General features: G+C 65.5%; 1 protein-coding gene and 1 non-coding gene across 2 annotated transcripts in view; both read left to right on the top strand.

The window, feature by feature from the left end:
* MAD1L1 (mitotic arrest deficient 1 like 1) overlaps nucleotides 1-25,810 on the top strand; it is a gene marked incomplete at its 3' end in the record, with an annotated part of 117,506 nt that overhangs the window by 67,719 nt on the left and 23,977 nt on the right. The window contains exons 10-11 of the mRNA XM_023747778.1: nucleotides 7,709-7,853; nucleotides 25,327-25,467. Of these exons, the coding sequence (XP_023603546.1) occupies nucleotides 7,709-7,853; nucleotides 25,327-25,467 (286 nt within the window). The remainder of the gene's footprint in view (nucleotides 1-7,708; nucleotides 7,854-25,326; nucleotides 25,468-25,810) is intronic.
* LOC111824146 lies at nucleotides 168-296 on the top strand. Its single transcript, XR_002827245.1, has one exon. It is a non-coding gene; the product is annotated as a small nucleolar RNA SNORA11 (small nucleolar RNA).

Raw genomic sequence — 25,810 nt, 5'->3', positions numbered from 1 at the left:
GAGGGGAGGTACAAGTTAAGGTCAGAGTTGAAATTTGTCAGGGAAGATACTGGCCGAGGACATAACTGCCCACCATAAAGTGCTTTTTATTTTTATTTTTTAAATATATTTTTATTGATTTCAGAGAGGAAGTGAGAGGGAGAGAGAAATCGAAACATCAATGATTTTGGATGTGGAGAGAGCAGAGTGCCTGAAGAATGACTCCTCTGTGATTAACACATCCAACAGCAACTTGGGCTTACTCCTCACAGGTGGCAGAATACTATGACCTTCCTGTGACATTATGCCCTATAAAGAAAAAAAGAAACATCAATGATGAAGAGAATCATGGATTGGCTGCCTCCTGCACCCCCCCTACTGGGGATCGGGCCCACAACCCTGGGCATGTGCCTTGACTGGAATAGAACCTGGGACCCTTTGGTCCACAGGCAAAACCAGCCAGGGCTAAACTGCTTTTGAAGTTAAACAGTGTTAATCTCAGACCATCCGTTGTGGTTACTTCAGGTCTCTGAGTGTGCACGGTTCACGCCGGCCTTCCCTGAGCCTGTCAGGTCAGCAGGGGCCTCCTTTCGCCCACACAGCCAAGGAGTCAAAAAAGAAACCAGCCCGGCCGGCGGGCGGGCTCAGTGGTTGAGCATTGACTCATGAACGAGGAGTTCAGTTCCCGGTCAGGGCATGTGCGCGGCTGTGGGCTCCATCCCCAGTTGGGGGGCGGTCTGCAGGAGGCAGCTGATCAGCGTCTCTCATCATTGATGTTTCTACCTCTCTCTTCCTCTCTGAAAACAATAAAAAAATATTTTTAAAAAAGACACCAGTGTCCTAAGCAGGCAGGTCACAGACCGCGGAGCAGACGGTGGGTAGGCCGCGGGGAAGGCGCCGCTGCTCCTGGTGCAGCTCCTTTCTGGGGGACGGGACTTCCCGAGTCAGAGCTGATGTCTGGACAGCATCGCGAATACAGTGAAAACCACCGAATCTCTCATCCTGCCGTGGGTGCGCGGGACCACGGTGGCCTGGGCGCTCAGCAACGGCCCGTGGGCGAGCCTGTCCAGGTGGCATTGCGCTGGGGCACAGGTGGCACACCCCCTCCCAAGGGGACGGCTCAGCTGTCCGGAGGCAGGCGGCACAGTGGAGTGGAGATTTGGGAGAGTGTGATATGGGAGAGGCCTGGCGGCTCACGGCCACCACTGTGTTCCGGGACGTGTATTCCCTGCTGTGTCCGGGGGGGGGCGCGCACCCCTGTGCCCGCACACAGGGGCGCTGTTGGTCAGTTCCCGGCTGTGTGAGCTGCGGCCCTAACTGGAGGCTGGGCTGACCTGAGCGTGACTCTGCTCCTGAGGCCTCCTGTCCTGAGCGGGCCGTCTCCACGGGCCTGTGGTTCAGGAGGCCACCCTTGTCACCGGGCGATGGCAGTGTGTGCTGGGTGAGCTGGGAGTAGAGGCTCACACTGCTGGGGGTCTCCTGGCAGCGGGAACGTGGCCCTGCGCCCGAGGTCCTGGGCACAGGCCCTATCCTCGGCCCTCGCGCCCTGCCTGGCCCCCATGTCTGCTCCGTTCCCTCCTTTCTGCTCCGAGTCCAGGGTCACCAGGGCCTGGCGGGGCAGCCGAGGCGCAGCTGCTTGGACGCGCAGGAAACCGAGCGGCTCTCAGAGGGGCGGTGAGCGGCACTGTCCGTCCGCAACAATGGCTCCCGCACAAAGCGCAGGAAGCCTTTTCTCGGGCTCGCTTCTCACCAGCTGCATTTCCTGCCTCTAATCTGCTCCCCACAGATGGCCCGGCGCAGGCCTCAGTGCAGCAGCCGTGCCCCCGAGCGCCCTCCCCGCTGGCTGTTCATGTGATGGGCGCTGCGTGGGCTGGGCGGTGTGCCCCAGGGAGATACGGTGCCCGGTGGCTCCCTGATCGCTGCGCCCGGCTTGCTGGGACCTGAGTCAGGACCTGGAGGTCACGCGCTCCTTCTCCTCACCTGGCCTTGGGGCCAGTGACATGCCGGCCAGGGGGGCTGTCTCCGCGGGCCGGGCTCCTTTCTCCGCCAGGAGCCTCCGACAGTGAAGTGTGTGTAGCGCCACAGCCTTCACCCGGTGCCCTCTCCTTCCCGACACGGCAGACTTCCCTCGGACTTGATCAACGGGTCTTCCGAACGCTGTGGACTGTCCACACGGCTCCGCCCAGCGCCGGTCCTTTCCCTACAGCCCCGGGAAGTAGAGTGACCACCGGGCTGTCAGAGTCCCCAAAGCGCCCTTTCCCAAGTTGGGTCTGTATGGGAAAGTAGACCCACCCGGAGGAGAGTATGGGTGGTCGGGAGCTGGCCATGTGCCCCCCTCCCCCCCTGCCCGGCGGCCCCCCTGGCTCCTGGGTCTAGGCCCCTGCCCAGAGGCCCTGCATCAGTGCCTGGCTGCCCCCTCGGGGTGGGTGAGGGGGGGGCTCACCTCTCCAGCCCGGGTCACGGTGCTGGCTGGGTCTCTCCCGTGCGCAGCCCTCACTGTGGTTCTGCTGGCTTCTCTTTCCTCTGGGACATGGTGTGTGCTCCCTGCCACGCTCGCTCCCTGCGCTGGAGGCCCGCTCTGCTCGCAGCGCCTTTCTGTGCTGCTCCCCGCTCCTCTGGACCAGGGCCTGTGGGCACCCTCCCACCTGCCCGAGCACCTGGGCCTTTGCCCAGACCCCGTCTCTCCTGTCTGACACTTCTCTGCTCTGGGCACGCCCTGCCGTGTCCCTCTGTTAGCTGCCGACTCCTCAGGGCAGAGACTTCTCCTCCCACTGTCCTGCCACCGAGAGGAGTGTGGAGAGGAGTGTGGAGAGGAGTGTGGAGAGGAGTGTGGAGAGGAGTGTGCTCTGGCAGGGGCCGCTCGCTTCCCTGAGCGCCCTGAGCAGGACGGCCACTTGTTGGTTCTCGGTCCTGCTGGGAGGTGCTGGCGGCTGGACAGGTGCCCACGATGCTCCTGCCTCTTCAGCCCCGGCCACAGGGAACACGGCCCCGCCTCGTTCTGTTGGGAGTCTCCTCACAGCTGCCCCGGGCTGGCCTGCACCGCCAGGCCCTCGGAACCTTTGTCCCTGGGGCCGCGTTCCCTGCGGAGGTCAGAGCCCGAGGCCTCCTCCCCGGTGGTCGCCTGGCACGTGCTCCCGTGCGTCAGCAGAGAGCACTCCCAGCTCCCAGCACTGGCCCTGCCTCTGCAGTCAGCTCTCTGAGTCAGCCCTTGAGGTTCAAGAGGGAGTGAGCTGCGCGGAGTTCGGTGCCAACTCTCCGAGCGCCGAGCGCCATGGGGCGCAGGCCAGAGCTGCTGGCTGATGCGGAGACAGGTGGCCCTCGCCCTCCCCAGGAGGTCACGGCAGAGAAGCCAGTGCTGTCTCGGGGCCACTGCAGGGAGCGGCTCTGTGACCTGGGGTCAGGCGCTTAGGGAGAGGGCGATGCTCCAGGAGAGACGCCAGCCTCCCATGCAGGCCTCTCACTCAGGGTGACGGACTCCCTGTGCGAGGCCAGGGCAGCAGGACGATGGAAGATGGACAGCAGAGCGGCCGGGCACCAGCAAAGTGCAGCTGGTGGAGCCCTGTGCGCACTTGCCCAGGCGTCGGCTTCTGCCATTGGTTGTGGGGGCGCTGGCACCTCAGCATCAGAGTTGCTAATGGGGTTCTGGGGGGCTGCCACCCACATCTACCCACTTGTCACCACATCCCTGTCACCGGGCTGCTCGGAGTGTCTGAAGCTTATTTCTCCGAGTCCCAAACCCATCCACCCTGGGCTCTCTGCCCAAGCGCCCTCCCTCTGCCTTGCGTGGGCGCCGCCCCTCCCCCCCTGTGGCTCCGCCTTCCTTAGGGGAGGGAGCCGGGGCTGGACTGGGAAGGAGGCGGGGCATGTTCAGAGGCCGCCCAGCTCTGGTGGCGCGTGGCCTCGCCTGGAGGAGTGGAACTGAGCAGGTCGGGACACACAACTGCTCCGGGAGCCCCTCCTCAGCACCCTGTGCCCACAGCTGATCCCGAGTGCCAGACGGATGCCATCAGTCCTGGGCCCAGCCCCTGGGGAGGACCAGCAGCTCAGGGCCGGGGCCTGCCAGGCTGCAGGGCTTCCTGCTGTTGGCTCCAGGCCGGGAGCTGGTCCGGCAGGAGTCTGCCTGCCTCCGCAGCTCTGCCCCGCTGACCCTCAGACCGGGCGGTGGGCGGGCAGTGCCACCGCCTGCCTCTGCGAGGGGCCAGGGAGGCGGGGCCACACAGACTCTGTCCCAGCAAAGCGGCCACAGGAGCACGTACATGAGGAGGGGAGCTGTGTCCCAGTAAAACTTCTTTCACAGAGACGGGCCGGGGCAGGGCCCGTCCCGGCGGCCAGCGTGGCCGTCCATCAGCTCCCGGCCCGGCCTCCTGCCTGCGTTAGGACCTGGGGCAGTGCACAGGCCCTCGTCCTGGGCTATGAGGCCTCCGGGAGGTGATGCAAGTGAAAGCTCACGGCCCGCCCCGGGCCAGCACCGCCGCACCCGTGTCACCGGTGGCCTCTCCGAGCCACAGGAGCACGGGGCTGCTTCCGTAACTGCCCTGATTCCCGGGGGTCGCCGGCTCCCAGGGCTGCAGCCAGGACGGGCAGGGGCTCACTGGGCTTGCCCACTGGTCCCTGCCGTGTCCTTAGTGCCTGGGCCTCTGTGCCTGGCACCCAGACCAGGCCTCGCCCGGGCTCCCCTCCGTGATTGGAGGCACCCCGACCGGCGACGACGGCTGGGAACGGACCAGCTGGATGGGAGGATTCACGGCGGTTGGGGCGGAATGGAAATTGCAGAGGGTCATTTTCCTTCTCACGTCTCAAGGTCGGACGGGATGCTTCCCGTGGCCTCGCTGCTCTGGGGAGGCACGCACATGGGAGGGGAGGGAGTTAGGAGGGAGCTCCTCCGAGCGGGGCGGGGAGGCCAGTCAGCCTCCTCCTGGGGCCTTCCTTTGATTGGTAATTATTTCAGCCTCTGCTTTGCTGATTCTCTGCTTTTGTTTCCAGTGTTTAGATGTTAATTCTTTCAGAGAAATGTGTAATGACACTTGGAGGCATTTAGGATCGGGGTCAGATGGTATAAATAAAGACAGCTGCAGGCCACGTGGGCCAGGCAGCCTGAGCAGGACCCGGAGCACAGGCCACCTGCCCCGCTCCTGCCTCTGGTCTCCCTCCTCCCCACACGTGTCCAAGCAGCCTTGTGGCAAGACGACGGAGCCTGAGGTCTCACCCCGCACCCTCGGCCTGTCCCGCCGTGTTGGCCAAGCCAGGCCCATGGGGAGGGGCGGCCCTCGGGTGGACGGGGCTCTGGTCTGAATCGGAGCCTGCGTTGCCATCCCAGCCGCCTGCCCTCAACGGGTTTGTTCCCTCGTCGGGAATGGGGACCTGGTGGGGGCAGGGCCCTTCCTTGGGTTCCTGTGTGTGACTTGTCCCGTGTGGCACGGCACGTCTGCCCCGAGTGTGACCTCGGCTCCTGCTTCTGCTGTCTCCTGAGTCCCGGCGGGGGGAGGGGGAGGGGCTCAGCGAAGTGCATCTGACGACGTGACCAGACCTCAGCTGCCGACGGCCCGTGCCTGCTGCCAAGGGCTTTCCCAGGACACTGCCAGACCCTCCCAGGTGCCTCGTGCTCAGGGTGTGGCTGGGGTAGTCGGGGGCCGAGGCCTGGCTGGAGGGACGAAGGAGAGGCTGTGGGACGGGGTAGGAGGGCTGTGCCCTCAGATGCTCCGGGTTTGCGTACGTGCGAGTAAGGCTTTATGGTCCTCATTCATACGGACGCACCTGCAGGCGTGTTGGTGTCGGCTCGCCGGAGACCCCGTCCGTCCTGTGGGCGCTTGTGGGAAGCGGCCCCATGTGAGGTCCGTGCCTGCGGGACAGTCCGGTCAGGGTCGCCGAGGAGGCCTGCGCGGCCAGAGTCCCTCTTGTTCTGCTGGGCTCCCCGGAGGGCACTGTCCTCCCAGCAGGTCCTGCCGGGGCGATGCCAGGCCTGGGGCCATCCACACCACAGGCGAGCGTGATGGTCCCGGCACCCCCTGGACAGCAGGACTGCGGGGCGGGCTGGAGCTGGGGGGAGGGAGAGCAGGGACGGCAGGCTGTGGCCCCGGGCGGGCCATGAGTGGGCGGCCTGCGGTGTCTGAGGACGGCCATGGGCTGCCTCCCGCTGCGGCGAGTTCGTGTCCTTCCATGTCCCTGGAAGGGGGCACTTGGCGGGACGTTGTCTGAGAAGATGACATGAAAGCGGCGCCGGGGCCGGCACAGCGCGCAGCTCAGACGCGGCGAGCGGGCGAACGATCGATAAAGGCGCCAACTCCCAGGAACTGAGCACTTCATTTTGAACTCCCAAAGGTCACAGAATGCCAGCGACCCCAGGGTCACGTGAGGCTGGAGCTGGAGGTTTAATGTTTTATGAGTTTTCTTTTTACTTCACAAGAAAGGCTGAGGCGGCAGCACGGAGAGCTCCGCGAGGCCAGGTCCCCTCTCCTGCCGGCTGCCGGAGTGGGGGGCGAGGGGGGGCATCTTTCAGTGGACGTTTGGAAAGCCCCCTGGCGCACTGTGCACTGGATTCCTGGGAACTGTGCTCTTGGGGAGGCCAGCCCCTGCGTGTGCCGCCCTGTCCTCCTCTGCAGTGTGGTCAGGACCCCGCCCCGCCATGGCCACACGCTGGCCTCTGCGTCCCGTGGAGTTTACATAGCCAGTGAGCCCTCTGGCCAGTGCCGCCGCGTCTGCAGGTCCCTGCGCTTGGTCTTAGTTCTCGTGGTCTCTTGCACCCTTTCTCCCACATGGCCCTGCTCCGTCTGCCCTGCCCGTGCCCTCCTGTGGGTCACTCTGAGGGCACCTGCCCCACGGTGCGGCCCTGAGCTGAGCCTGGCCCTGCTCTCTCCCAGCGGCAGCCCCCCATCACCGTCCCTCATCCGGGCCCCCCACTGCTCTCCCTAGTCATGGACTCTCCCTCGGAAGCCCTCAGAGGCAGGGCCGGGGCAGAGGCAGGGCCGGGGCAGAGGCAGAGGCAGGGCCGGGGCAGAGGCAGGGCTGGGGCAGAGGCAGAGGCAGAGGCAGGGCTGGGGCAGAGGCAGAGGCAGGGCTGGGGCAGGGCCGGGCAGAGGCCACTGGGCAGGGCTGGGAAGGACAGTGGCCGTTGGGGAAAGAGTGCGAAACCAGACTCTGAAGGCACTTCACCCCCACGCCCAGAGGTTGAGGTCAGTCTGTGGGCGGTTGGGAGCATGAGAGGCTCTAAGCCAAGTGTCCATCCTTATCTGGAGTCTGAGGGGAAGGCCTGGCCATGGACCCAGGGAGGGCGCTGCGAGCACAGAGGGCAGGATGCTGAGAGCAGAGGTGACAGGAAGGGCAGGGCCTCCTGAGCTGGCCAAGAGGACCTGTGGGGCCCCGCGTCGGTGTCGGAGCTGAGGTTGGAGTTCGGCTGCTCCGGGCCGGGCTGGGGCTGGGGCTGGGGCTCGATTCCCTGCAGCGCGGAGCCGCTCACCTGGCGTGATGCAGGCAGCGCTGCTCTGAGCTGGAGCCCCTTCAGGCCTCGGTTTCCCCCGTGTGTGGGGCGCCCGCCTGCTGGGATCGCCCTGGGTCTGCTGGGAAGCAGACGGTCCTGAGAGGCTCCAAGGAGCTGTTCGGGAGGAAATGACAGCGGCTACACGTGCGGCTCTGTTCTGAGACCAAGTGACGTCGGGCTGGGCCTGGTGGGCCTGCGACTGGGGTGCTGCCGTGGGCCCAGCCTCATCCTCCGCCCTTTGCCTTGTCTGTGCAGCGTCCGGGAGCTGGACAAGGTCAGGCAGCAGCTGCAGGAGGAGGTCCGCCAGGTCAGCGCTCAGCTGCTGGAGGAGAGGAAGAAGCGCGAGACGCACGAGGCGCTGGCCCGCAGGCTGCAGAAGCGGGTCCTGCTGCTGACCAAGGTACGGCTGCGGGGGGCGGGCAGGGCAGGCGGCGGTCACCCGGTCAGGCTGGGCCTGCTCAGGTCAGCAGCGCCCAGCCCAGCCCCACCTCGGCCACTTGTGTTTTGTCTCCGCACCCACGTCTGCCAGGATCTCCACTACGCTCAGCGCACACGCCTCACGTGCCTCGTCCTCACGCCTCGCTCAGCCCTGCTCAGCCGCGGCTCAGGCAGAGCGCCCGGGGCCGGCAGGCTGTGGTGGTGTCCTGAGTGGCAGGAGGGCTCTGACATGCTGTCAGGAGCTCTCCTACCTGGTGTCCCTGTGGGCCGAGCCTGCCTTTGGACAGCTCTGTGGGCCCCAGTGCGTCCTGGGTTTGGGGGGGCAGCCCTCTCCCCCTCCCTTCCACACATGGGTTTGGAGCGAGGATTTGCCGTGTCCAACGTGCTGGGCCTGCACGTCCTCGTCTGTTCTTTGCCTGAAGAGTTGTGGGCTCTGGCTTCACAGGAGGACCTCCCTGGAGAGTGCGTCTGAGTGTCTGTGTGGAGCTCATTAAAGATGCCGCCATCTTAGGGGACAGGGAAGGAGAAGCCCGAATCTGTCTCCAGGTGCTCCCCCGCCCCGCGGCCAGGCCAGGCTGCACGGCTGCGGCCCTCAGGAGGCGCGGTCTGGCAGGCGGCCGCTCTCCGTCGTTTCTGATGGAGACTGCTCTCCTGGCCGCTGGCCTCCTGACGACGGAGCTCTTACAAAGCGAGCCAGGTGCCAGCATTCAGGCGTGTGGGGTCTCTGCCAGCCATCGCCGTGCCCGGCGTCCTCAGAGAAGCCGGCGTGTGGTCTTGGCGCCACGCGGCTGTCCAGGGCCCCCCCACCCCCCCGCCTCACAGGCCCCAGGTGCTGCCTCGGAAGCCTGGGCTTGGTGGGCGGCCCCCCAGGGCAGACACTTCCCATGTCCTCCGGCTGCCTCCTGGCACGGAAGGGGCAAGGCCCTGGCCTGGTCAGCTGGCTCAGTCATGGGAGCCAACACTGAGGGCCTCGCGGACTCCCCTCCCTCCCCCATCTCTGTCGTGTCTGCCACGTCCGCTGGACATGAGGCGCCGTGACAGGGTGTCAGGGCCCTGGTGCAACTACAGTCCAGGAGGGCGGGCAGGCAGGGGAGACCAACACACACACACACACCCGTGCACGCATACCACACACGTGCATCCACATGCATATCCATACACATGCATGCACACCACACATGCATGCACACCACACATGCACACCCACACACATGCATGCCCACACACATGCACACCCACACACGTGCATCCACATGCATGCATATCCATACACATGCATGCACACCACACATGCATACCCACACACATGCATACCCCCACACATGCATACCCCACACACATGCATCCACATACATGCATACCCACACACACTTGCTAGCCGTGATGGGACGCACAGGAGTTGTTTTCGGGAGCTGATGTTGGGCGGAGACCTGCGGGCTCCCTGTTTGTGAAGGAAGGCCTGGGGATCGTGGCCTTGGTGGTGGAGAGCTGACGAGGGGACAGGCAAGAAGGAGCAGCCGGTGCCGCCACCATCAGACCGGGCGTGCGGACGCAGGAGAGGAGGTGACAGCTCCGCAGCTTCGCCAGGGCTGGCTCTCAGGCCGTTGGAGGAGCTGCCCGCTCCAGGACTGGCCGGGGGCAGATGGGGTGAAGCTGCGTGAGGCTGGGCGGTGGCAGGTCTGGACTTGACCGTCCGCGGGTGAGAGACGGAGGCTGAGCTGCGCCGCCCCCCGCCCCCCCCCCCCCCCATGGGAAGCACCGAGCGCTCCTGGGAGGACAGGTGAGGCTGCTCAGACCTAGCGCCGAGCGGCGCTCAGACCGCAGTCTGCTGCGCAGGGAAGGCCAACCGCGTGGCCGCACCCGAGGGCGGTGCCTGCTGCTGGCGTCCGTGGCGGGTGTCTCGTTCCCCCGGCCTGTTGGTTGTCGTTTGTTCACCTCAGGTGACTCGGTGCTAATTGTACGGTCACAGTGCCGCTTGCCTGGTGCTGGGGCCTCTGGAGCTCTCGGTGCTGGTCCTCTGAAGGCCTCACGTGGCCTCAGCACTTTGCTGCCCCTCGCTGCCGGGGGCTGCACGAGGCCCTGCTTTTGTTCAGGGGACCTGGCCGCTGTGTCTCCTCACCTAAAGGCGCAGGACACCTGCTGCTGTGGGGACTCGGGACAGAGATCACTCTCCGCTGGCCCCCGCCGGAGCGAGGGCTGGGCTGGAGGCGGCCACACTTCAGCCGGGGCGGCCAGAGCAGGACAGGCTCCTCAGGACCACGCCTGCCAGGCACGGCCCGAGGGCCGCCGGTGGTCGCCTCAGGCCACTGCTTGCAGCTGGGCGCACGAGGCCGCACTGAGCATAGCTGGCTGCCGGCTGCTGGAGTTGCCAGCCAGCGCCCGCACCAGCCCCGCAGCCACGGGGCCTCGGGGCCTCCGCATCTCAGTCAGCTCACCACGTGGTGGTCCCATCAGCACCTCGGGAAGGGCCTCTCCCGCTTGGAGGCTCCAGGCCAGTGGGTCAGCTCAGGTCCAGACACCCCACTGCAGGTCAGCCCGCGGCGTCCGGGGGGCAGGCTGCACACCCTCAGGCGGTGCTTTGTGTCCCCACCCCCCAGGCCCCACCTGCCAGCCCACGCTCTCTGCGGGGCTCCCCAGCCAGTCTCCGTGCCCTGGCGTAGCCTCCACTCAGGCGGACTGACGCTGCTCTTACTGGCCGACTGCTCTCCCAGGTGCCCAGGCCAACCAGGAGGACACAGGAGGCCGCAGGGCCCTTCTCTCTCACCGGGTTCAGTCTTCCCTGCCCAGAGGGGCTCTGGCGTTGCCGGCAGGATGCAGGGTCTCCGCACAGCGCCGAGTGTGGACAGGGGTGTTGGCCGTGATCTGTCCTGTCCCCTCCGTGCTGCCTGTTGCAGAGCGTCACACAGGTGCAGCCACGCAGCCCGCGGCCTGTCAGACTGGCTTCCGCCACTTGGTCACCCGCAGCCGAGGTTCCTCCGCGTCTCTTCATGGCGGGCAGCTCATTTCTTTTTCCCGCTGCATCATGTTCCGCCGTCTGCGGGGCCAGTTTGCTTGTCGTCGCCTGATGAAGGGCGTCTCAGTGGCTTCCAAGTCCTGGCAGTTTTGAGTCTGTACATGTGCGCAGGGGTTTGAGGACATGGGTTCACCTTCCGTGTCTGGGCCACTTGGCCAGTCTCCAGCTCGGAGTGTTTCCCGCCGGCTCTCCCTGCACTGAGCTGCGCCCTCTGCCTGCGCCTGGGAGGTGGGCACAGGGCAGGGGAGGCGGAGGTGGGGGCCAGGCAGAGGGTGCCACTCGCCGTCGGCCCGCATCGCACCGCTGGTGGCTGCGCATCTCAGATTCTCCGGCTTCCTGTGGTTGCTGCTCTGAGCATAGTGACTCAGACCCTGGGAGCCCGGATGGGGCGTCCGGGGGACTCGGGGGTCAGGTGAGGCGTCCCCGAGCACAGGGACTCGGGTGCAGGGAGAGGAGGTCGGCCCCTCCCGCGTGACCCTGCGCCTGGCGGCCTGGGCTCTGGCGCTGCGTCGCCCACAGGAGCCTCTTCCCTGAGAGAGAAGCGGCTCGTGTCCGCGCTGATCGGGCAGAGACCAGAGATGCGCGCTCTCCTCGCACACCCGTCCTTGGAGTCTGAGCTGCTAATCTCGTTAACAGGGTTCCTCACGCGTGCCTTCCTCGGAAAGCTCAAAGCTGTGGTCTCAGGCGGCACCGAGGGAACACGGAGGCGCTCCCTCCCTGCCCCGTCTCTGCGGCCCGCCCTCCGTGTGGTGTCCAGCTCGCTCCGTCTCAGAGCTCTTCGCCCGTTCCCAGCCCCCACCGAGATGGGGAGGGGGCACCACCTTGGCCTGAGGGCGGTGTGGAGAGGGGTGTGGCGCTGCTGAGGTGGAAGGGGCGGGTGTGGGTAACCTGCTGCTCCTCCCGCATCCATGTGCGTTTCTGACGTGCTGCGCGGAAAGGGCGTCCGCCAGGGAGCTGTCAGCTCTCCTGGGACTGGTCCCGAGGCAGGGCCGCCTTCCTCTGCACCGTGTCCTGGTGTCCCAGGCGGAGGGGCCAGCGCTAACCACAGGCTGCCGTCCACCAGGGCAGCGCTCTGACTGACTGGGAGAGGCTGAGGCACAGGGTGGAGCAGGCGTGGCGCGCGCAGCCCTGGGCGTCCTGCGGAGGCTGAGGGTCCAGCAGGCCTGGGAGGACGGCTGTGCCAGCCCCGTGTCCTTGCTGACGATTAAATCCCTCTCATCGTGTGGAGACCTGTTCTCTCTTAACTCAATTTCGAAGAAATCCAAATCTTTGAATAACCTTCATCCTGAGAGGAAAGGAAGTGGCTGCAGGTGAAAATTGATGGTCACGCCAAAGGCATGGCTCCCTGCCAGCTGCCTCTCAAGTGTGCAGCTAAAAATAGCCTGCGCTCGCGGCCGCTGGGCCGCCTCCAGGCCACTCCCGCGCCTGTCTCAGCGATGCTGATGCTGAGGGTGCTGGCTCCTCGCTGCTCCCGGCCTGGGGGGCACGGCCTGGGCGGCCTGCGGGGGGTCGGGTCAGCATTTATGGTGCACAGGGCAGCTCTCTCCCCTGACCTCTGCCCCCACCGGGTTCTCCTTGGGTGCGGCCCACCGTGCGAGTGCTGGGCCCGAGGAGCTGGCAGATCCCGGGGCCTGCATGCCCGTGGCGCGTGGCCCCGTTGGGCTGTGTGGTTTTCTTGCTCGCCGGGGCAGTGGTTCCTCCTAACCGGGGGCTTGGCCATCACTTGGCACCCGGCCAGCCTCTCGGGGCTTATCCAGTGTCCACGCGCGTCTGGGTTTTCACAATGGGGATGCGCGCACTGGCTGCCCCCCGCTCAGGCGCCTGCTCTGTGCTGGGCCCGCTGCCGTGCGATGGCGTCCTCCCTCCTCACACAGCTTATCCTCCAGGAAATGTGTGTCCACTGCGGGTCTGGGTCCTGCGCAAGGAGCATCATGAGTAGCAGTGACTGCTGACCAACATTCACCAGGTTGCTGTATTTTCATTAACATTTTTCTCATAATCCCACTTACAAGTCCTTTTGAAAATTCTGAGTTAGGATTCGCAAAGGCCTGTTTCGGAAGAGGAGGCTGCGGCTGGGTGGGGCAGTGTGCCAGGTCAGTGTGAGACGGCGCTGCCTGTCTGTCACCGCCGTGCCCGGCAGTGGATGTCAGAGTGCATGCGTGTGGGTGAACACGGGTGTGTACATGTGAGTGTGGTTGTACACGCACAAGTGTCTGCACATTTATGAGTGCATGTGCATGTGAGTGCACGTGTGTGTGCGTCTACATGTGTGCCTGTGTGAGTGCATGTGAGCGTGTTTTCAAAGCCGGTTGTTTTTTTTGCAGTTTAGCTGCTTTTCCCACAAGCCCCCACGGAACACTGGGCCCAGTAGACAAAGACCGGCCCTGGCCATTGAAATAGTGATTAACCAGCAAGGAAGCTGGGTCCGTGTTTACAGATGCAGTGTCTCCGGCTGGCGGGATTAAACACCATCCATCATCCCGTGGGCGGCAGCGGGATTGCGGTTGCCGCCAGCTCTCCGTTGGTTGGCTTTGCCTGTAGAGACCAGCCCCATACAAGGCCCGGAGGGGAGGCACTTCCTCCAGACCCGAGCCACAGCGTGACCTTGGGATTAGGCGGCGGAGCCTTGTCCCCAGGCGTTTGCAGCATCGCTCAGGGCGACTGGGCGACCGGGTGTCCGTGCTGCCCGGACGCTCTGGCTGTGGGCAGGGCAGGGGCGATGTTGGGCCCCTTTCCGGAATTCTAACACTTGTTTTGCTGGAGGTCATAGCCAGCCTTGCCCTGTGTCTGGAGAGGGAGAGCGTAGAAATAACGTTGGCCTGCAGCCCTGGGGGCTTGGGGAGGGAGAGGTTGGCTGGGGCAGTGAAGGGAGCTCGAGGTGCCCTTGGGGTCCGCGGTGGAACCAGGCCCTCGCCCTGACGGCCTCCTCCTTCACCGAGTCCCGGAGTCTCATCTCCATCTGTGGAGTGGGTCCATGCAGGGCCGTCTCAGCAGCCGACGTGACCCACCAGGCCCCGGCCCCGTAGATGCCTGGCCGCCCTGCCCTCTGTGCTGTGGGATCTGGCTCTGCCCTGGCCTGACCGAGGCTTATAACATCGCTCCCTAGGGTCAGGGTTTGCTGGGAGGCCTGGACACGGGGTGGTGCTGGCGCTGCTATGCCAGCCCCCCACCAGGGACCTTGGCTCTGGAAGGGGTTCCCAAGCTGGTACTCAGGTGCCATCCCTGCACAGGGCCTGGTTTCTAGAAAAGGTGGGAGAACTGGGACAGTTCCTGAAGTTGTCCCTTCCCGAGTTCTCTCCTTCTAGACTAGGAGGTGTGTGTGAGCAGCGGGCTCTGCAGTGCTGACCTCACGTGGTGCGCCTCTGCTCCGGAGGGTCTGGGCAGTGGGCGGGGCCCTGCACCCCGTGCCCGCCCGTGGACCCTGTGTCCGAGTGGCCTGGGGCTTTCAGAGACAGGCTGTAGGCAGGGCCTGGGGTTTGGCATGGCGAGCGGCCAGGGCGGGAGGGGGGTGCTGCCAGCTGGGGGCGCTGTCCCTCGGAGCCGCCTGCTGACAGCCGGCCCGCTCCGCCCTGTGCTGCAGGAGCCGGCGCCTGGTGTCGTTGTGAGGGCGTGTGGCACTCTGGGGGCGGGCTGGCCTCCTGGGACCCCGGAGAATGTTTGCATTTAATTTTCGTTGTGTCTGTCGGCGCTCCCCGAGCACCTGGAGCCGCCTCTCGGGGGTCTGGCTGAGGAGCGAGCGCGTCAGGTGACAAATGGCCCTGTCCCCTGCAGGAGTCAGTCAGACCAAGTCCCAGCCAGTGGTGCTCTCTGCCCCGGCTCCTGCGGGCTCCGGGCTCTGAGAAAGGCCCTGCCGGCTCTAGGAGAGGCTCGGAGGCAGCCCCCGCGTCGGGGCATTGCTGGTCGTAGCACATCTCACGAGGTATCTGTGCGAGCAGCTCGCGAGCCCGTGAGGATGGCAGTCTGAGTGCCCAGGGCCAGCTGGTCTGGGGGCGTGGTAAGGGGACGCGTGGGGCGGGAGGGGCCTCTCCCTCTGCAGGAAGTGCCAGGGCTGAGCCCTCTCCCCATCGCCGTCGGGAGCACTGGGCTGGCTCCAGGGCCTGCAGCCGGGACTTGCTGGCCTGGACAGGCCTGTCCCAGAGCCCGGGCCTGGGGAGCAGGGCCTGGGGGGCAGTGCAGACTGCCCAGAGCAGGGTGAGGTCGGCGCCTCCGTGATCTGGCTCCGAGTCCCTCGGCCCCGGGCGACAGTGACTCAGTCCAAGGCCTGGTTCCAGTTCTGGTTCTGCCTGCCATGGGCTTGGGGCACACAGCTCTCCCCGCAAAGCTTCTGCTTCCTCCAGAAACCCAGGAGGATGGGGAGCAGGCCACACGGGCCGATGCCCAGCGATGTCACTCCGTCCCCCTGCTTCCCTCAGGCAGTCCTGGCACAGCGACTTCGGGAGCGAGCATGCCCTGTACGCAGAGGCGAGTGTCGGTGAGCCCTCCTGCCTGGCTCCTCCTGTGTCACAGAAGCGGCGCGCGGGCGCACTGGGCCCCGCACACGAGCGAGCTGTTGTGCCTCGGGCCCCGCAGGCCCCTCGCCCAGCCTGCGGCTGCTGGCCGGTTGGCAACCTCCACGTGGTCCCCCAGGCTGCACGCCAGGCTCTGCAGGGCCCTGGGCTTGGAGTCCACAGCACCACTCCTAGTGCGTTTTTGGCACCTCCTCCTTGCAGCTCAGGCCCAGGTGGCTTCTGTTTGGTGTCTCAGCCCTCACATGGTCCAACCTGAAACCCTGCAGTGGCTGGGGCCAGAGTGCGACACTCAAATCCGTCCCCGTTGTCACTGCCTCGTGCATCCGGCTCTGGGATGCTCTGCGGAGAAAGGGGGGGTGGCACCTCCTGGGGGGGGGCAGGCTGAGTGAGCGCCGTGAGCCAACAGAAGCACCTCCTTAGAACAGCCACCGGCAGGTGCGCTGCGGTCATCTCCCGCTGTCCCTTCTGCCGGCCTGGACATCCGCCTCCCCACAGCTCTCGCACGTCTCCCTGCCAGCTGTGGCCAGAGTCGCGCCCCGGGGCCCTGCCTGCTCTCGGGGGCACACTGGAAGCCGGGCTGTCCCACGTCACTCCCAGCCCACCGCCCGCAGCCTGTGCTGCTGCAGAGCCGGGCGCACTGCGTCGCCAGTGGCCGGCCTGGGCCTGTGGCTCTGGGCAGCCACCATGGACTCCGCACTGCTGCCCTCTGGCCGTGTGGGTGCTGCCAAGCAGGAAGGAGCCAGGCCTGGCCCAGAGCTCGGGGGGGCCCCGCCGCCTGCAGGTGGAGCTGGCCCCTCTGTGCAAGGACAAGGCCGGGACCCCCGTGTAGGGCTGTCTGTGAGGACGCTGCGACCAGGACATGCTCAGCAGGTGGGAACCCAGCTGCCCGCCCGGCCTGGCTGTGAGAGCGGCCCAGTCCCAGGTGACAGTCACCACAGCACGAGGTGGGTTGGACCCCCAAATGTCACTTTGCCGCTGGCCCTCTCCAGCCCCCCTCAGGCCTCCCCAGGCCACGGGGGTGGGGGGACCCCGAGGAGGGCTGGAGAGCTGTCAGAGCCACTGCTGCGTGGGTTTCAGAGGATTAAAGTTAATTAAAGAGCTTCCTCGCTTTCATTTCTCCTGTCTGCCAGCGATTTACATGCTAATCGGCCCCGCCACTGAGAGTGAGCGAGTGTCAGCGCCCGGCCGTCACCTCGCGGAAGCGGGGCGGTGAGCGCCGTGTCATGTGCTTACACTGCGTCCCGTGGACAGCGGAGGCAGGAGCCAGACACTTCCCCAAGTCAGGGCTCGGGCTTTTCAAAAACACTTTCTGAACTGTCTGCGTGGCTGACTTGCCTCTCCTCTGCTGAGGCTCGTCTTGGCTGCGTAATTGGATGCATTATGCATGGCGGTGTCTCTGCATAAGCATCTTGTAAACAGGAGGTGCAGGAGCCCGGAGCAGACTGCTGGGCGAGCTGTCCCCCAGCCTGTCCTCGGGAAGGTGACGGCTTCCCGGCCCTCGCTCCGCGCCTGGAGGCACAGGCACAGTGCGGACGGTCGCTGGAGGGACGCGTGCCATGGGGGGTGGGCGGGGAGGTGGGCACCACATGCTTCTCCTTCAGCCCCGTCCCGACTGGGGCGGCCGGGCCGTGGTGGAGGTGGCATCGTTGTAACCTGACGGAGTCCCCCTTCCTCGGGCAGAGGGAGGGCTGTGACCCGTCACGCATAGAGGCCTTCCAGCCTTCCCCATCCGCTGTCGCCCACACCTGTCGAGTGTCGCTCATGAGCCAGGAGCTGTGCTGGGCACCACTTGAAGGTGCTTAGGGTGGCACCTGGCACTGTGCCCGGGAGGCGAAGAGAGGGAGCTCAGCACCCAGACCCTGGCCGCACCTGCAGACAGCACGGGCTTGGAGGGCCAGGCTGGGGGCCTGGGACCCAGGGGACAGCACGGGGTGAGCTGCCCTCTTGTTCAGACTCGGAAGTGAGGGGCCGGCGGCCCTGCAGGACCGGGGTGCCTGTGGCTGCTTGATTTTGGTTTGGGGGAGCGGCTCCTGCCGAGTCTCCGTGCTCACCGCCCAGCTGCTGCCGAGGCGCTGGTCCTTTTACTGTCCCACACGGAGCCCACCTGTGCCCCCTGGTGGCAGGTGCCCCACACGGAGCCCACCTGTGCGCCTGGTGGCAGGTGCCCCACAAGGAGCCCTCCCAGTTACCGGCAGCCTTCTCCTCTTCCTCCTCCTCCTCTTCCTCCTCCTCCTCCCCCTCCTCCTCAGGGAGGCACTGAGCCCAGTCCTGCTCTCACAGGTGTGGGGCCCTGAGTGGGGGACACTAGTGAGCGGCCCTCGTTCAGGTCTCAGGCGGCTGCTGTGAAGGAGCAGGCAGGTGGGCAGCAGTCGGGCAGGTGTCCTTGGCAGTGGACGCCTGCGCTCTAGACCCGCCCCTCACCCCTAGTGGCAACAGAGGGCCGAGGTTGAGGCTCCAGGCGGGAGTCTGTGACTTCAGCAGTCGGGGGGCCGTGGGCAAAGGGAGCGCAGCTGCAATCCCCTGCCCCACCCTGCAGGCTGGGAAGGGCCTGGAGAAGCCAGGACGCAGGAGAGGCCTTGCCGCCTCCCAGTGCCCTCGGGGCTGGTGCGCGGGCCCTGCGGTGCGAGGCGGACGCAGAGGGAGCCGTCTGTTCCGTGTCCCGTGCCCTCTGCCCGAGGGGCCTGGACGGGCCAAGGCACACAGTCCTTCCTGCCAGGGCTGTGATAGCAAATACGTTCTAACGTCTTCCCTGGCCAGGTACTTGGTGTCTGACAAGGAAGAGCCGTAGAGCGGTGAAGGGATATCTCTCACCTGCCTGCGGAGCTGGCCTTGCCCTTGCGTGGAGCAGGCAGAGAATCGTGAGTGAATGTGAAGCTGTGGTAATGGCCAGAGAGGGGAGCAGTGTGTTGGGACCCTTCCCCCCAGCAGACCCCGCCCTGGGGCACCGCGAGGCTCCTGTCCCCCCACCCCGACCCCCCCTGCAGCTGGGAAAGCCCGAGGCAGCCACAGGTACCCGAGGGGGTTCAGTTGCAATCACGGGTGTTTGGTTTTAATAAGTGGACACCATTCCCAGAAGGTGGGGCTAATCATAGTGACCCCGAGGCTGAGGGGGGAGGAGGCACCAGTGACCCTCAGTTTCTGCACGGATGACAGGCACCTGGGCGAGAGCTGCATCGCGCCCAGGCCGAGGAAGCTGAGGCCGAGGGGGGCTTAGTCGTTGACGGTGGGCCATCCTCTCACGCGGGTTTTCAGTAAATTCCCCGGAGGATTTGGAGATCTTCCTCCCGCGAAGCCGTTGCATTGGGACCGGCTGCTGCGGTCGGTCGTCCCTGGGGAGAGGCAGGCGTCTCCTCTTCCCTCGGCTGCAGCGTCCTGTCTGCAGGACCGTGTTGATGGGACGGGTGGCGAGGCCCGCGAGGCTGGGGGTGGGGCCCAGCCCCTTCCCTGCTTGAGCATCAGGCCGAGCGCCCGCTCCCGCGGCACCCACGCTGTCGGCGGGTGGGGGCCTGCTGTGGGGAGTGGATGCTGGGGATGCATTACACAACCTCCGTAAATGAGACGGATCTGTAACGGCGCCGCGTGAAAGCGAAGGGAAATTGCTTCAGGAAATCTCAATTGATTCCCACTCCTCCACAGGAGGTGTTGTGGAGCTTCTAGCAGGAGGTGGGATTGTGAGAACACGGCTGCTGGGGAGAAGCACAGAGCCGTCCCCACCCTCCGGCTGCGTGTAGGTGGGTGGCGGGGGGATGACACAGGAAGTCAGGCCACCCGGGCCTCAGTGACTCACAGTGGGGCCGCGGGGGCAGTCCTGCTCTCTGCACCGGGCGCCCCGTGTGGGCGCAGGGCAGGTGCCAGGGCTGCCTCCCCGCCTGCGGCCCTGCAGGGAGGACAGCGCCAGCTCCGGACAGCAGCCCGCAGGTCCGTGGCCTGTGCCCTCACAGGGCTGCTCTGGGCCTGGGAGCCCAGCAGAAATGAGCTCAGTGAAAGGTGGACTGGCCACAAGGTCTCTGTAAGGAGCTGAAGGAAAGGCGGGGAGTGAAATACAGCAGAGCAGGCAAGGTGGTCTGGGAGACAGGCAGGGATGCGGTCTCAGCCGGGGACCAGGCACAGCGCCGCCATGGACGGCAGGGGGGCCGAGGCCCCAAGAAAGCCACTGGGAGCAGAGCCCTTGGGGTGTGGCATGACCTGGGGCCCCGGGGCCTCCTCTGCACTCGCCTGGGAGGGTAGTGGGTGGGAAACTCCGTCACTGGCCCCGCTGGGTGTTTGGAGCGTCGTCCCGTCCACAAAAGGTGGTGGTTCAGTTCCCAGTCAGGGCACATGCCCAAGTTGTAAGTTCAATCCCTGGTTGGGGTGCATATGGGAGCCAACCGATCAATGTTTCTCTCTCTCTCTCTCTCTCTCTCTCGCTCGCTCATCAGGAAGTTGAGTGATTAGAGCATTGGCCTGCGCACTGGAGGGTCGTGGGTTCGATTTCTGGTCAAGGGCATGTACCTGGGTTGCCAGTTTGACCTTGGCCTGGGTCAGGGTGCAAGCAGAAGGCCACCAATCTGTGTGCCTCTCTCCCGCTCCCTCTCCCTCCCCTCCATCCCTCCCACTCTCTCCGAAAGTCAACAGAAAACTGTCCCTGTGGGCTCTGGGAGGGCAGGGCTGGGTGGTTGGGCGTTTGGTCTCACGGAGGGGAGGCTGCCTGTGGGTGACCGCTGGCCCTGCCTCCTGTGGTCCCGCCTGAGCAGGTGGTGTCGCGCCCTAGGCTGGCAGCAGCCTTATCTCCGCCGGAAGCCAAGAGGGAAATGCACTTGGTGACGCTGCCTTCACGCTCCTGGGCGGCAGTTAATAGAATTGCATTCTGCTGAAGGGACTCCTGGTTCACGCGCCATCTACCGAGCGGGCCTTTTATTTTATTTTATTTTATTTATTTTATTTTATTTATTTTATTTTATTTATTTTTTAAGATTTCATTGAGCGGGCCTTTTCACCAATCAGCTGCAGTAGTGAGTTTGATGACTCTGACACCCTCCGTCACAAGAGCCCTTTCCCTCCAGCCTGGCTTTGAACTGCCGTCTCAGCTTCCTGCATGTGGGGCTGTGGAGGGGGCGGGCCCCCATCACCCGTGACCCCGCCCTCCTGGGCTTGTGAGGGGGACTTCCCAGTGCTCACGGCTGCCTCCGGGCCGGGGGCGGGGTTCTTTCCTGCCCTCCTGGCTCCTGCATCTCACTGTCAGCTCGGTCCCGGGTCACCCCCTCATCTCGGGTGAGCACTGAGGCCCCGCGGCTCCCATCCCACCTGTGTGCACTCTCCTGCCGCCCCTCCCGGCCTCCCCCGCCACGGCCACGGCCTGGTTCACTCTCCTGCCGCCCATGGGAGCCTCGCTGGTCTAGAAGGAGTCCCCAGGGGCCGCTTCCCACATTCTCGGCGGCTCCTCCTTCTGCCCCAGACCCTGCTCCACAGGTCCACTACCTCCACTCCACTGTCACTCCACACCTTTTTTAATTTTTATTTTTTAAATGTTTTCATTGGTTTCAGAGAGAGAAGGGAGAGGCGGCGGCGCCGGGCTAGCTCTCTGAGGACCTGGCGCTGCGCTCCCGGGACACAGCACCTCCCGGTGTTAAACTCCAAAGGCGGCTGGGGAAGGGGCTTGAAGTCGGGGCCTCTCTACAGCCGTCAGCACCTACACGCAGCTGAGAGGAAACACCCAGCCCGCAGGCCCCGTGCTCCGTACACGGACCCAGGCCCTCGGCCAGACGGGCTGGGCCGGGAGACCGAGCTGCGCCTGAGGCCCAGGCTGCGGGTCACGGGAGGGAGGAGAGGAGGGCGGGTGCGGGGCCTGGAAGGGGCGCCCGGAGCTTCTGAGCACATGGGTGGGCACCAGGCGGGCTGGGACACTCGTGGCTCTGGGACCTTGGCGGCTCTCCATCTCTGTGTCTTTCCCGGAGAAGTGGGTTATGAATTACTGAGGGGGCTGCTGAAGTGGGGGTGCTGGGCAGTGGAGCTGAGCGGCTGGCCTTTCCCTGTCCTCCTGCTGCCCGTCCTGGCCATTGTCCAGTTAGAAGAGCAATGCAGTGGGAAGGACCAGGGGACAGCGTTGGCCGCTCTGCCTCCTGTGTGACAGTGTGACCCTGAGGGGGTCTGTGCTCCCCCTTCCCAGGCGAGCACTCAGGCTCAGAGGGGCCGATGGCTTCTCCTGAGGTCACAGCGCATTAGTGTGAAGCCAGGGTTTGCGCCCAGCCTGTTCTGACTTGGGAGCTGGCCTGGCACTTGCGCCCACCTGTGCCCGCTGGCCTCCAGGAGCTCCTCTTCTCATTCACCTCCTGTGGGGGCGCTGGCCTCCCTCGGGCCCAGCTCTTGTCCCGGGCTCTCCTGGTGGGCTCCACGCCTCCTCGAGGCAGCGGCCCTGGACGCTGTGGCTCCTGGCCTTGTCCTCAGGGCCCCTGCTCCCCTCCTGGCCCTCCCATGCCGAGGCCTGAGGCTGGAGATGGGGCTGGTCCTGGAGAAGGAGCCTGCCCTCAGGCGTGTCTCGCAAATGCCAGCAGGAGGCCGGGCAGAGGCTGGGTCCCCACTGTCCAGGGTGCACGAAGCACCACTGCCAGGGAGCCCCTCGCCCAGGTGTGTGTCTGTCTCCCCCGAGGGTGGGACTCCCCCCCGTGTTTTGGGCAGCGCGTCACCGCTCAGCACAGTCACCTCCCGGAGGACCAGCTGCTGAAGGTCACGTCAGCCCATGGCTCTCCTGGGAGGGGCCGGTGCCAGCCCCGCCTCCCGCTCATCGGGCCTTTCCCCACCCGGACCAGCGGGGAAGCCCAGCTCGAGGCTTCCCGAAGCCCCTGGCACCCTCCGCCCCAGCCTTCCCTGGGACCCTCTCCAGCGCTCAGAGGGGAGGCCTGCACTCCCCCGCCCACTGCGAGCCCAGCACTGGGTCTCCGTGCTCAGACCCAGGTTCAAGTCACATGAGCCTTCTCTCTGCCTGCAGGAGGGCTGACGTGAGACCGAGCAGGAACTCCCTCCCTCTCCCGAGCCAGCCTCTGCCCTGACACGGGAGAAACCCTCCCTCCCTGCATCCCGGGCACCGGGCAGCGCCAGGCGGGGGTATGGGGGCGGGTCAGGGGCTTCCCTCCCGGGCTGAGGTGGTAGAGGAAAGACGGACAGACGATGCCCAAAGTGCGCGGGGCTGGGGGAGAAGTTTCCAGAAGAGGGGCCAGTAGAGATGAGGTGAGGGCGGGCTCAGCATCTGGAGATGAGGTGAGGGCGGGCTCAGCATCTGGAGGGGCAGATGGGAGGCGGGTGGCCTCTGCTGTTGTCCAGGACGGGGCCTCCCGCGTCCTCACGGGAGCTTGCGTCACCACCTTCTCCTGCCAGGACTCCCGGCCCACCGGTCCCGGCCCCCTCGTGTGTTGCTGCGCTTGCGTGTTTGGGGCCAGTCACCGCCTGTCCCTGCATCCCTGCTCGGGCTGCCAGGCTGGGCCTTGGCTGCAGGGCTCGGCCGGTTACATTCACCTGGGGATGGTAGCTGGTCATTGGCCGGCCAGTGCCTGTCGTCCCTGGACTTGGCACCTGTGAGCCCAGTTTCTTCCCCAGAAAACTGGCCTGGACCTGCTCGTGATGCCCACCCGCTCTGCTGGGTGCTCCTCCACACCTGCCAGCTGCCCAGGCTCCCCTCCCCCAGTGCCCGCAGGAAGCATCGATTCGCCAAGACCTTCCGTTTCTGCCGCCCTTGGGTCTGGGCTCCTACTGGGCGTGCTCAGAGCTGCAGGCCTCACCGGGTCCTGGTACTGACCTGTCGCATTTGTCAGCTCAGAGCTGCAGGCAGACAGGGAGGTGGGCAGGAAGACTGCCCGTCGAGGCCTGGGGCTGCCCGTCTCGAGGCTGTGTCAGCCAGGCCAGGGGTGGTCAAGGCTGGACTCAGCCGCCGACTCCAGGAAGTGGTCCGCCCTCGTCCCCGAGTCGGGCACTGGCTCGAGACCCCTTTCTGGAGGCCAGGAGCGCTGGGTGCACTGGGCGCCGGCCCACAGCTCGTGCAGACCCTCGGCTGCCCGGCAGCCTGTCCGGCCCCTGGTGGAAGGGGGGCGAGTGGTCCGGGCACCCTCCTCTGCCACCCTCCCCACACATGTCCTGTGTGTAATGCTCTTCCATGCTCTGAGTTGCATTAATTACGTGGCGGGCAAACGGGACTGCTCCCGAGCCGGCCTGCTCGGCACCGGGAAACGCATCCTGTTTGAGCTTCTGGGGCGAGTGTCCTCGCCTCCCCGGCAGCCCGGGCGCCGGCTGCGCAGCCGTCAGTCGCCACACTCGCTCGAGTGGAAACGAAGCGAACGCCCCACCAGTGGAATCAGTCATTAAAAAGTCGTTATCCAATCAAACCAGCACAGCTCAGCGACCAGACAATTTCTCTAAAACGTACAACTTCCCATTTTACAGTTTCCTCTCTGCTGGCCACGGCGAGGCCGCGCTGGAACCGGAGAGGCAGGCGCGGGTGGGATTTATGGTCAATAACAGCGCGATTACAGCGTGTTTATGAAGGAAACCCCTCCCCGGCCCTGGCGTGCGGCTCGGTAACCAGCTCAGAACCATAAAAGTCAGTGGGAAGATAGAGGATTTCAATAAAATTATGACACTCAATAAACCTTCCTGTGGAAACAAATTTTCCACGGATATGTGACCAGTTCCAGTTGGATTTGTAACTTTAATTTCTCACTTATTGGATTTCTTGTCATCAACTAATTATGAAGTCCATGCTGGGTGGCGGCTGAGTCAGAGGCCGTGGGGAGAGCGCGGGCGCGGGGCCGACAGCGGGAGACAGGTCGGCTCTGGGCGCCCGCAGGGCTCTGTGGCCGCACCTGCTTCCACTCACACCTGAGGCGGCTGGGTGGCTGGATGGGAGGGGAGGGGGGCCCTGCCCCGTGTCTGGGGGCGGCGCGGGGCCTCGCCCCAGGTCTGTGCCTTTGCCTGTGAGCTAGGGCTGGTGCCGCGGTCCCTGCCTCCTGCCCTGGGGGATGGACGGGAGGAGGGGCGGGGCCAGCCTTCCCAGCAGCTGTCCCCCCACCTCCAGACTCAGCCTGCGGAAGGGGATGCGCCGTGGACATGTAGAGGGCTGCCTGCCCACGTGGAGGACTCGGCTCTGTGGCCGTGGTGTGGGCCCACCCTGGGGTGGCATTGATCTCCAGCTGTGCGTGGAGACCTGCCGATCACCTTGTGCATCAGGAGCTGAGGCGGAATGAGCGCGGCCTGCGGTCTCCTCCCCGGCTGTGCTGGCCTGGGCGGAGGCTGATGCAGGGTTGCTCCTGCAGCCTCGGGGGTGGCCATCGGGGCCTGTGCGTGAGGCCCGAAGGCGAGGGCCCATGAGAAGCTCCTGAGGCCGGGGCCGGCCCGTTCCCGCGGGGATCCGGGGCCCTTCTGAGCGCCGTGGGCAGGTGGAGCGCTGTCGGGTTCTCGGTCCACCTGGGTACCTGCTGCTTCCCTGCTGACGGGCTCTCTCCCTCCTGGAATCTGGCTGTGTTACTGGGCCAAGGTCAGGGGTCACGGGAGGCAAAGAACTCAAACCACTTGCTAGCCTGGCCCCACGGGTGATTTCCTGGGCCTCACTGAGGAGACGCGGAAGTCGCACGAGGCCGGGCCCTGGCTGTGACCTACCTTCTGCTGTGGGTCTCTGACCACTGCAGCCCATGGCCAGGTGGTCAGAGCGAGCAGCACACCACACAGCCCAGGCTCCCTGGGCACTGGCCGGGGTGGGCCCACCTTCCGAGCAGCAGGGCCCGTCGTGGCCGGGATGGGCTCCGTCGGGCCTGCGTGAGCCAGAGCTGCTGCGTCGGCGTGGACTCTGAGGAGCCGGTGGGGCCCACCTGCTCCTGGGCCCATCACACTGTCCCTCCACGTCACGTCCCAGCCCCTGCCCCCTGGGCCTGACCCCTGCCGTGTGTCCACAGGAGCGGGACGGCATGCGTGCCATCCTGGGGTCCTATGACAGTGAGCTGACCCCGGCCGAGTACTCGCCCCAGCTGACCCGACGGATGCGCGAGGCCGAGGACATGGTGCAGAAAGTGCACGCCCACAGCTCGGAGATGGAGGTGAGTGTGCGGCCCTCTGGCTCTGTGCCCTGGAGGAGGCCCGGGAGGGCTGTGCGGGACAGCCCAGCAGACCCTCCTCCTAGCGCAGCCTCCACACGCGCTGACGTGAGTTGCGCAGGGCGGGCTCTGGCGTTTCCACGCGGGGGGTTCCCTGTCTGCCCGCATGTGCCCCCTCCCCGTTCATCACGAGGCTGACCGCCTGCACCGCCAGTGCCCTGTGTTCAGGTGTTTTGTATGTCGGGTGACAAGGGCTGGCAGTGTCCTCGGAGCTCACTGCCCAGCGTGTTTCCCCCCCCCCCACGCCTGCACAGCCTGAGGTGTCTGCTTAGGCCTGGCCCTCCCG

The sequence above is a fragment of the Myotis lucifugus genome, unplaced genomic scaffold (assembly GCF_000147115.1).
Source record: "Myotis lucifugus unplaced genomic scaffold, Myoluc2.0 scaffold_974, whole genome shotgun sequence".
NCBI lineage: Eukaryota > Metazoa > Chordata > Mammalia > Chiroptera > Vespertilionidae > Myotis > Myotis lucifugus.
Note: the sequence above shows the minus strand (reverse complement) of the source record. Positions and strands in the feature narration are given on the sequence as shown.